Source organism: Coturnix japonica, chromosome 17 (assembly GCF_001577835.2).
Source record: "Coturnix japonica isolate 7356 chromosome 17, Coturnix japonica 2.1, whole genome shotgun sequence".
Classification (NCBI taxonomy): domain Eukaryota; kingdom Metazoa; phylum Chordata; class Aves; order Galliformes; family Phasianidae; genus Coturnix; species Coturnix japonica.
Window position 1 is genome coordinate 806,203 of NC_029532.1, and position 10,771 is coordinate 816,973.

The following is a 10,771-nucleotide window of genomic DNA, read 5'->3' on the forward strand; positions in this document are numbered from 1 at the left end:
ACGGGTTTGTCGGTGGCTGCTCCTTTTGTGACTGCAGGCGGTGTCCGTTCAGTGTCACATCAACCAGGATGTAGCCCCGAGGAGGTCCTGGCTTTATCCTGGCTGTGTGAGCAGCAGAAATCTCTCTGGATGTTCCACGCTGCATCTCCTCGCTCCCAGCCCCATCCCTGAGCCCGGCGCTGTGCTGCTCCGTGCTGCTGCCTGCAGCCGATGCTGAGATGGGGAAACTGCAGAGTAAGATCAGTTTGCACACAGCCACGTACAGGTAAAGCATCCTCAGATGGTCACATCTTGGCTTATTAAAGGGGCTGGGTATCAAGTGTGGGGGTTTAGTTTCATTACTGAATTTATGGATTGGTTCATTTTTGAGCCTTGCTGCTGCCTGGCTCCTCTGGGGGGCTGGGATCCAAAATGGAGCTCACAGGAGCAGCTGAGCGTGTCAGAGCGACCTCTTGCACTCCCTGGCTGCTAAAGCAGAGCTCTGGAGGCTGAACATAGAATCATCCAGGTTGGAAAAGGCCTCAAGGATCCCCAGCCCTGCCCCATTCCCACCACTGACCACATCCCTCAGTGCCACATCTCCATGTTCCCTGAACACCTCCAGGGATCCCCCACCCCGGGGCAGCCTGTGCCACCACCTCTCCGCTCTTCCTGATAAGGAATCTGTCCTAATATCTGACCTTAACTCACACTGCTGCTGTCCCTCTGCTGCTTGCAGGGCTGACGGCTCCATGGGGAGGCCAGGATGCAGTGGGGCAGTGGAGCTGCACAGCCCTGTGCACAGCGATGCCGTCACCTGCGTGGCTGCTGTCCGACCAGAGCTGTGTGTGTCGGGAGGAAAGGACAAGGTACAGCAGGGGATGCAGTGGTGGGGATGGTGGGATGGTTGTGCTCAGTGAATGAGCTCAAAAACACAAGGCTGTGTTCCCTCTTTGGGCTCAGTGTAACACAAAGCGGGGCTGTGTGTGAGCCCTCTATGTCCCATTCTGCTGACCCTGCTGACTTCCTTCCTCTGCAGAGTGTGGCTGTCTGTAACTGGAGGTCTGGAGCTGTGCTGGGGCGCTTCGTCAGCCACGAGCACGAGGTCACCAAGGTGAGTGAGCAGCAGGGAGTGCAGGGGGGTCTCCTGCCTCTACCACAGATGGGAACAGGAGCAGCAGAACGGCAGTTTGGTGTCTGCAGAGCCCCAGCAGCCCCCTGTGCTCCTCCTTCTCACCTTCCATACATGCCGATGCTCACAGTGACTGCAATGCGCTCGTTTGAGTTGATAAGAAAGTCTTCTGTTTCCCATAAATGTATTTTCTGAGGCTGGGATGGAAATAAGGTTCAACATGATGCTGATTCTGGTGGATCCCAACCCATTTCTCCATCCATCCTCTGCAGGTCACCTGCACCCACGATTCCAGCAGAGTCTTCAGCGCCTCCCGGGACAGAACAGTGATGATGTGGGAGCTCCGTGGGACCTCGGGGCCAAGGCAGCGCTTCCCAGGGCATGACCTGGTTGTTACTGGTCTGGCTGTGAGCCCAGGTGAGGAGCAGCTCACTCCTCATGGTGGTCCTTTGGTCCTTCCCGCTGCAGCGTGACTTGCTGACTTGCTCTTGCAGATGCATCTCAGCTGTGCACAGGTTCACGAGACAACACCATTCGCAAATGGGACGTGGAGACTGGACAGTGTCTGTGCAGAGCTGCTCTCTCCAGGAACCTGGTAGGAGCCCCTGGTTCTTCACATCCCATAATGGCAGCTCGCTTCCTGCTTTGGTCCCTTGCGTGCAAAGCCCTAGAGAGTGAATTTGCCCCGAGTTCGGCACTACACAAAAGCCCTGAGACAGCACCAAGATTGACTGGTGCTGCTGGAGATCACAGCTGAAGGCTGGTTTTCATCTCCAGAACTGCACCTCATGGAGAACAAAGGCACCCACACATACAGCAATGTATTAACTCCCTACTGCTAAGCAATGGACAAAGCGGTGCCTCTGCTGCCATAGCACTGTGTCCTGCTGAGCTGCGGGTTCCTTCCACCTGCTAAAGAAGCCCAAATCCTGACATCACTGCCTGCTATCCCCTCCCCTCTGCAGGTAACACATCTGTGCTGGGTCCCTGGGGAGCCCTATGTCATCCAGACGTCAGAGGATAAAACCATCAGGTAAATCCTTCTGGGCAGCTGCACAGGGGAGCTGCAGCCCAGGCCATGTGTCAGTGGGTACGGCAGGGTTGGTGCACAGGGGGTTGTTGGGGCAGATGTTCTTCCTGCCTTCCTGCTCTCCCCCATCTGCTCTCCCATGTGGCTGGAAGGCATTCCTGACTCACGTGGGTCTCCTGCTCGGGGAGGACAGCATGGGGGCACCACAGCTGTAAGCAGCACTGGGCAGCACCTGTGGGTACAAAGGAGAACAAAGCAGAGCTCCACACAGCTGCCATGGGTAAAGGCTTGTAGAAAGGAGGGAGGCTGCTCCATGGTGGCAAAGCACAGCGGGGCTGCAGGTAGAGCACCAAGGGCTGCTGTAGCACAGCAGTGTCTGTGTCCCCATCTCTTCTCTTGCTGCTTCCAGGATGTGGGACAGCCGGGAGCTGCAGGTGGCTCACACGTTCCCAGGCAAGAGGCACATCCAGACGAGCTGCGATGTGAGCCAGGACGGGCGGTACTGCGTCAGCAGCAGCAGCGGCTTCGCTGGGGAGGGCTGCGAAGCAACAGTGAGTCTGTAGGGCACCCAGCACATCTCCTGCTGCTTCTCTCCATCTCCACAGCACACAGATGGCAGCAGCTCGATGCTCCAGGGCTCTGCCTGCAGCACAGCACAGCACAGCACAGCACAGCTCCCGCTGCTTCAGCTTCACCTGGTGTCACCGGTTGGGTTGGAGCTCAGTGTCCCCCCATCTATCCCTTTGGTCAGTCTTCTGCAGCAGCAGATACCCTTCCTTAGTCAAGTGCTGGGGTTTTGTTTGCACATTTGGATAAATGGTGAAAACCTTTTTGGGGTCTGAAGTGCTGTTTTGGGGTCTTGAAGTGCTGTGGGAGGTGCACATTGATGGGGATGAAGGCAGAGATGTGCTCTGAGGACCAGCGAGGAGCTCCTTAACCAAAGCCACCTTCCTCTCTCTGTAAAACCCCTCCGTGCTGGCAGGTGGCAGTGACAGCCCGAGCTCTGAGTGCTGCTTGTTGCCTTGCAGCTGTGGGACCTACGGCAGACCAGGAGCAGAGTGTGTGAGTACAGAGGGCATCTGCAAACCATGGCCTCATGTGTCTTCCTCCCACGAGATCCTGCTCTCACCCCCTGCATTGCCACGTCCTCACACGACAGCAAAGTGAAGGTCTGGGACCGGGACACTGGAGGTAGGCAGGGCATTAATTCAGGATAGGATAAAAAATAGAAATCTGATCATCTCACCTGGTGTTGGAGTGACTTTTCTCTTCCCTCCTCAGCCTGCCTGGCCACCACATGTCTTGAGGGAGCCGGACCGCTGTCCTCGCTGGCTGCCTGTGATGGCTCCACGCTGCTCTGTGCCAGCTTCCACTCAGGGATCCACGTGCTGCAGCTGAGACACCTCGAGGAGCTGGAGCTGGAGGAGGTGGCAACACTTTGACCGTAGGATCCTTCCCAGCAGACTGCCCATGGGGATCTGATCCCCAAAGTCCACTGACAGCAGGCAATGGGTGACCTCGTGCCTGCAGGGCAGTGATGCAGATGATGGTGCACAGGGGGCGCTCACTATTTGCTTGTGGGTGGTGGGAAGCAGTTAGAGCTGGCTAGAAGAGAAGCTGAACCAGTGATGCACTCAGGCCAAATTCTCACTCCGGAAAGAGTACTGTGGGCTTGAGTCATAAAACCCCCACAAAACCTGGCTACAAAGGGGTTTAATTGCTGTGTTCTCTTGTGTAAGCCTAAATATCCAGCTATGTGTGCTCAAGTTCAATGAATGCTTTCTCTTTTCTCCTGAAGATATTTTAAGATAGACAGAAATCAAACCATGTATCACAACACCCATGTAATCCTTCCACTTCTTAGTCAGACCCAGAAGCAAGTGCACACGTTCAAGCCACATTTTGACTTTCTAGAACACATCTGATATCTTCAGTTTAAAGAATAAACAACAAATAAGTGGATGTTATAACAAGATGACCCTACAATGAAGCAGCTTTCTTTGCATCAACCTCAGGTGAGACGCATCAAAACCTTCAACAGGAGAAACACCCAATTTGTGAGACAGCTGAAGGAGCCGGGACATGAGATGTGCACTGAAACATCCTCTGCAAGTGGAAACAAAGGAGATACAGGCCTCTATGAGACCAACCTGCAGAGGAACTGTGGTACGCTCTCCTCTCACAGCTAACTCTGCTTTATTTTCAGAAGACAAAGACTGCTGTTAAAGCATCCTGGAAAACAAGGTAAGAAAACAGAGGACGTACAACACAGTACATGAAGTGCTGTGTGAGCCCTGCACTAGTGCGAAACAGACCAGAGCAAACACATGAGCCTGTCTTGGAAGGGAGGTGGAAGAAGGTGGTTCATCTCCAAATTACTGCAGAAAACCACTATCTGCAATACAAAACAAGTCCTAAAAAGTGGAAGAACATCATCCCAGCTTTGACTCCAACCAAGCCCTGGTCAGCACAGATGCTTCAAAACCACCTCAGCCAGGAAACCAAGAGCTACTGAGCACAGCCACTGCGATACATGTTGCAACAGCCAATTCCTTTCCTTTTAAAAAAATTTAATATACAAAAACCCAGCTCTTAGTTCTAAGCCATTATTATCGTCTCTGTCCCAGTTCATCATCAGTGCCTCTGAGCTACTCTGCTGTCCACAACTTGAAGGTTCTGTCATAGGAGCACGTTGCTATCAGCTGGCCATCGAGGGAGATGTCCAGTCCCATCACCTTTCCCTCATGACCAGCCAGTGTTTTCAGAGGGGACCAGCCAGGGTGAGTCCAGATCTTGGCAGTGTTATCATAGGCGCCTGTCAGCAGGAAGTTACCGTGATTGGCTGCAGTTGAGGGAAAAAAAGGGAGAAATTAGTTTTGCAAATAAATACATGACAAATCTTCTACCACTACTCACTACTGATCCTCCGGATCCAAGGATGTGATTTTGAGTTGCCCCATTCCCTGCCACCTCAGTAGAGAAAAAGCAGGAACATGGAACATCAGACAGGAGATACTTACGTTCAAATTTCACCCCAGTCACCAGGTTCTGATGGGCAGGAATGGTGTAGATGCACTTTCTCTGCCGGAGGTCCCAGACCTTGCAAGTATTGTCACCACTGCCAGTTGCAACGTGGTATCTGCCAAGGAAGAATGTGTTGGAAGCTGAGCTTTGTACTCAGAGCTCCCACACAACACATGCAAGCTCCTGTCTTACCCATTTGGGGAGAAGTTAAGTCCATAGATCTCCTTCAGGTGGCCTTCCAGAAACATGATACAGCGCCCGGTGCGCAAATCCCACACGCGGCCAAAAGCATCCAGTCCACTGAGAAGAGAAAACCCAAACAGCATCACCCTCCAGACTTCAGCAGCTGACAGAACACCAGTACTGTGGCTTTTGGAATCAGTGAGCAACAAAATCTTGGTAATGTTTCTCATACAGTCCTGATGCAAACAAACTCACCCCGTCCCAGCAAGAGACCCGTCCGTGTGAAAGGCGATGTCATAGACCCCTTTGCTGTGCCCCTCCTGATGGAGAATCTCTTCCTGGGCTTCCAAGTCCCACAGGCGCCACGAGTGATCGTAACTTTATAACAAAGAAAAAAAAGCATTAAAATCTGATCACATAATCCTATTTGAACTGGGCACACACACACCAGCTGTCAGGACATTCACTCTGCCTGGTCCATTGAGCATTAGGAAATCACAGCCAGAAATGAAGCTATAAATTCAGAAACGCAAAGATCCTCAGCACGCTCCTGGGAGAGCAGGGAGCTTCCCCACTTCCACATCAGTGTAGCATCCTTAAAGTTTAAGTGTTGCTCCCTTAGCACTTGAAATCCCCTGAGCAGCAGCAACCATTTCTGCTTCTGGAACTGGACTTTCAGATCACCTTTGTACTGTTTAGCTCCGGTTCAGTCCCCCTCTCCCTCAGCACCACTGTCCTCCTCAGACCACCTCCTGTCCACTGTGTCCAACTGGGTCTCACGTGAGGTGCAGGGAAAGGAAGGCTTTCATGAATCCCAGTGACTGTAAGTAATAGCATCTTAAACAAGCAAAAAAAACCCATCAGAATCCCCTTACCAGGTAGTGCCCAGGAACCTGCCGGAAGGGTGCCACATCACACGTGCCACTCGCATGTTGTGGCCTTCAATATCTGCCACTGGTTCGTCACTGAAAGACACAAGATCAGACACTGGTCAGGGTGGCTGACTCAAGCCAAACCTTTGCAGCTGTGACCACAGTGAGACAGACTTTAATGCAGGCCAGACAAGAAAGTCAGTGTTCTGACTATTGACTCTAAACACTGCTTTCTGCTCACACAGCTGAAGCTCTAAGTGAAAGCCCTTTATCCACATTCATAACCTCAGCAGTAAGTTCTCCTGGAACAATTAGTTTCAAAAACTGACAAGGCCCTTCATTAATCTGAAAGCGTCAACAGCAAAAACTGTCTTTGCTGTCACTACACAGAACATCCCATACTGCAGCAAACTCTGCTATGCTGAAGAAAGCCAGGGCAGGCAGGATAGAGCAAATATTTATTCTCCCAGAGCTATGTGCAGCAGCCTGCAGTGGAAGAGCAGAACAGTACAGAGAATATCTTTGCAGCAGACTAAAGAAATGTGGTCACGTGAGACTAATAAACAACTGTCTTTCTCTGCTCAAGGAGGCTGGGAATTGCACTGGTGTTACAATAACAGGCTGTGTTTGCCAGGAGGAAAGTAAACGTCCATTATTTCATAAGATAAACCCCAAACAACAACACTGCATCTATACATGCCACTCTGACCTTTCAAGGCTCCAGAGTTTGACAGAACCATCAGCTGCACACGAGGCCAAGTTAACATCCTTCTTGTCGAGGGAGACAGTGGCTTTGGGATGGAAGACTATTGCTCCTACGTTGGTGCTGTGTCCTTAAGAGAAAGGAAAATCAAAATCCAAATTACAATTCCACTGGCACCCATTTAAGAATATCAAACACTGAGATTTGCAGCCTTCTAAACACAGTGAAAATTCACCAGATGTGAGTGAAGAGATTTGTATTTAGTTGTGCCCACGTTCAGAGAACCTCATTGGTACTACGTGGTCTGACCAAGAATGTTAATACTTGGCTCAAAATAACTCAAACCAGGTTTTGAAGTGAAGCAAAATATAAATCATCATCCAGAAATGGAAACAACAAACTCTGTTTTTTTCTTTAAGAGAAAGGTCAGGACTTTCTCTGGACTATCTGACACATTTTCAGTCACAAAACAGTTCAGGCACAGGAATTCAGCATAGAGAGGAACAAAAGAATTACACAGGATATCAGTGAAAGTCATTCTTTACCTCGTAAGGTGTGAACAAGGTTACAGTCAGGCACAGACCACAGCTTGCACAGTCCACTCCTGTTGAACACAAGAAACAGAAGTCAGTGTAGACAGGAACATCAAACAGCTTATCAAACAAACTACACCAAGGGCTTCTGCAGTGGGAAAGTGGCAGTCTGACAAAACAGCATCTGACATGGAAACACACATGGAGCAAAAGGTGTGTCACTGAATTCCTCCTTGAGGACAAAATGGCACCTGCTGACATTCATCGACATTCCTGAATGTTTATAGAGACGAAACACTCAGTGCGGACCAGGCAAGCCAAAAGACTGGACACCATGCCCTAAAGTAAATGCTTTGAAGAGAACTTACCAACAGGCAGTAGCCAAGAGTTTGGAATTGGGACTGAAGTGGCAGTAGGACAGCGGGCGATCGTCCCCAATCTGACTACAGAAGTTATTCAAGGACTGCAACAAAATACAGAGAAAACAATGAATAAATACAAATGACTTAGGGACAGTCCTGGCCAGTGACTGAAGCAGAAGTCAGAGACCACAGGGAAATCACTTCCAAAGAGAGATGTTACCTCAGAGCTACTCTAGCCCCAAGCAGGAGGATTATGGAGTTTATCTGACTAAGAGAAACTAGCACAGCTCCATGGCTCAGCTTAGCACTCAGTATGCCACCCACCATACTTGCCACCAATCATACTGATGCCCTGCTTTGCAACTCAAGCTTTGACTGAAAAGAAGCAATCTGTTTAGCTTCAAAGGTAAGAGGCAAATCAACACAGGGATGTGTCTCTGCATCCCTCTGCAGTGCTAGAATACAACAAAAGCAGATTTCTCTGTACAACTGCAGAAACAGAGCTAGAACACGAGTACCACTAGAAGAGAGAGAAAATGCAAAGCTCTTCAAGGCGCAGCACAGCAAATTACACACATCTGGACAGCCCCTCCAGGCAGCTCGATCCTTCTGATCTCTTTGAAATTCAAGAAAAAACGTTCACAAGCAGCAGTTGAACAGATGGCAAACCTACTCGTAGGGATTTGTGCAGTTCTTGTCTCTGCGATGTCCTGGTTGCCTCTGGAATCTCTTTGAGCAGCCGGGCTTCTTCCAGACGCTTCGCTGCCCTGTGAAGAACAAAGATCAAGTACCAGATGTTCACATTTCCCATGCCTTGCTGCTAGAAACCCTCACTTCCCCATTACTGGGCTAACAGATTTGTCTACCGGAACATGTTCTTCATTCTTTTGATCTCAAATTTACTACACTACCCACAATGTGGTTAGTAGTTAAGAGTTTACAAAATGTTGCACTTCTCCCCTTCATTGATGTTAGTTTTCCTTACCTGGGAAGCGAGTAGTTAGCAAGCCACAGCCTTGCTGTTTTCAGACTCCGTGGTCCTTCATGGTACCAAGTCTGTTGATACTGTAAGGAAAAGAACAAAGCCAAAAAAAAGCTTAATGCTGCCGATTTAAACAGTGCATTGACAGTTCTGCTAAAATGGGCAACAAAGAAAAAGAAAGGGATGATTTTAGAATTTGCACCCTGACCACAACCAGGTCTTGAATGTCTCAGAGACCACCAAAATAAGGTATTCAAAGATGACTGTATAAATCTCCTCCGGCACTGAGAAATCATTACCTCTTCTTTAGACTTTTTCGACCTGTCGTCATCTTTCCTTGTCTTTTTTAATGCATCTGTGCCGACCACTGAGAGGATATTTCTTAACCTGAAAGGAAACACGTTAGGTTACGTTCACTTGGTGGACAAACACTCATTGTGTTCCATTCTTTCTTGTTATGTTGTAACCAAACACAGACCGGCAGCACTCGCTGCACGCCAACTACAAGGAAAACAGTGGGAATATGATAAAGTGGGGGAAGCTGAGCGTTCCCTCTTTGCAACACACAAGGGCAGACACAGCACCTCTCCCTCCTCTCTGCGGGACCTTCTCCAAAGAGCGTGATGGGCTCCCCGAGGGCTCGCAGACAGGCCTTCACTTCAGAGTCATCCGTGGAGACGTTGATTTGCCGGGCTCGCTTCCTGCGCTCAAACTCAGCCAAGACTTCGGCCTGTCGCTCACTCATGTGATCCTCCAGATCAAAGACCTCACCTGCACCAAAGCAAAACCATCAGCCTGGACACAGGAGCTGGACAGGAGATCCTCCTCCAACAGGAAGATCCCAACAGAGAGCTGGCAACCCAGGGAAAAGCCTCCCCTTATCAAACCTAATGTATGCTCAGATATTATTGGAGTGACTTTCGATTACACTAAATAAAGGCCACCCCATGCTGCTGTGCTCTCACCGCTGCTGATGTTGATGTTCCCGGCCTCCAGGGCCGCCTTCATTCCCTCCTTCCCCAGCAGCCCGGGCTCCCCCTTGGCCAGCCGCTCCCGCTCCTTCTCCTCCAGGCTGCCATAGAAGATGGGCGCCCTCTTGGCGGGGGGAGCATCGCCATCCTCGGACGGTTTGTTCTTCGTGGGCTGCAAAGGAAAGACAGAACCGATAGGAATCCGTGTGTGCTGAGTGCAGAGCTGACCTCATAACGGACACGGCACGGAAACCACAGGATCTTGTGATAACACCCCAAAGCCGCAGCGCTACCGGTCACAGCCCGACCCGTCACAGCCCTCCCAGCTCCGTTCCTTCCCATCTCCTCCCGTACCTCAGGCGGTGCGGGGCCCCTCACAGCCGCAGGCCGCGCCCCGCCTCGAGCCACCGGTGCCCGCACGGCCGCCATCACTGCGCTGCCCGACGGCCTAACGGAGCACTTCCGGTGACGGACAGGAAGCGGCGGGTCACACCGGGTAAACCGGAAGGGGCGGGCGGTGCGTGACAGAGCGGAAGGGGCCGGGAGGCGGCGGAAGCGATGCTGCGACGGAAACCAACGAGGTTGGAGCTGAAACTGGACGATATCGAGGAGTTCGAGGGAGTCCGGAAGGACCTGGAGGTGCGCGGGGACGGAAGGGGAAGGACCGGCAGGGGTCGGGGGTTGTCCCGGGCACCGGGGCCCTGACTCGGCCCCCCCGCCCCGCAGAGCCGCAAGAAGCAGCGGGACGAGGCGGACGTGGCGGGCGGCGAGGAGGCGGCGGGCATCGCGCTGGGAGCCGAGCACAAGAGCCGGGAGCAGCTCATCAACGACCGCATCGGGTACAAACCGCAGCACAAGGCCGGGGTCCGAGCCGCGCACTTCGGCACGTTCGAGTTCTGACGGTGCCGCTGCTCCCGGTACCGAACGGAGCCACACGAGGCTGTTTTAATAAATGGGCTTTTTTACAAACCGACACCAGCTCCTGGGTCTCCTTTGGTTG

General features: G+C 51.6%; 3 protein-coding genes across 3 annotated transcripts; 2 read left to right on the plus strand and 1 right to left on the minus strand.

Annotated features, from left to right (window-relative positions):
* The first annotated feature begins 167 nt into the window (after window positions 1-167).
* Window positions 168-3,913, plus strand: WDR31 (WD repeat domain 31). Its single transcript, XM_015878639.2, has 9 exons — window positions 168-265; window positions 719-848; window positions 1,019-1,093; window positions 1,384-1,528; window positions 1,606-1,706; window positions 2,077-2,144; window positions 2,551-2,692; window positions 3,170-3,332; window positions 3,423-3,913. Exons 1-9 carry the CDS (start codon window positions 219-221, stop codon window positions 3,581-3,583), a joined length of 1,032 nt encoding a protein of 343 aa, XP_015734125.1. The 5' UTR covers window positions 168-218; the 3' UTR covers window positions 3,584-3,913.
* Window positions 3,914-4,694: 781 nt separating this feature from the next.
* Window positions 4,695-10,236, minus strand: PRPF4 (pre-mRNA processing factor 4). Its single transcript, XM_015878635.2, has 14 exons — window positions 10,126-10,236; window positions 9,766-9,943; window positions 9,385-9,571; window positions 9,100-9,187; window positions 8,804-8,883; window positions 8,492-8,585; window positions 7,825-7,919; window positions 7,469-7,527; window positions 6,930-7,053; window positions 6,224-6,313; window positions 5,604-5,726; window positions 5,358-5,465; window positions 5,162-5,280; window positions 4,695-4,983 (listed from the first exon to the last, which is right to left on the minus strand). The coding sequence occupies exons 1-14, from the start codon at window positions 10,198-10,200 to the stop codon at window positions 4,790-4,792; spliced, it is 1,614 nt and encodes a 537-aa protein (XP_015734121.1). The 5' UTR covers window positions 10,201-10,236; the 3' UTR covers window positions 4,695-4,789.
* Window positions 10,237-10,298: 62 nt separating this feature from the next.
* Window positions 10,299-10,744, plus strand: CDC26 (cell division cycle 26). The gene is made up of 2 exons (XM_015878658.2): window positions 10,299-10,410; window positions 10,498-10,744. The coding sequence occupies exons 1-2, from the start codon at window positions 10,330-10,332 to the stop codon at window positions 10,669-10,671; spliced, it is 255 nt and encodes an 84-aa protein (XP_015734144.1). The 5' UTR covers window positions 10,299-10,329; the 3' UTR covers window positions 10,672-10,744.
* The last annotated feature ends 27 nt before the right edge of the window (window positions 10,745-10,771 follow it).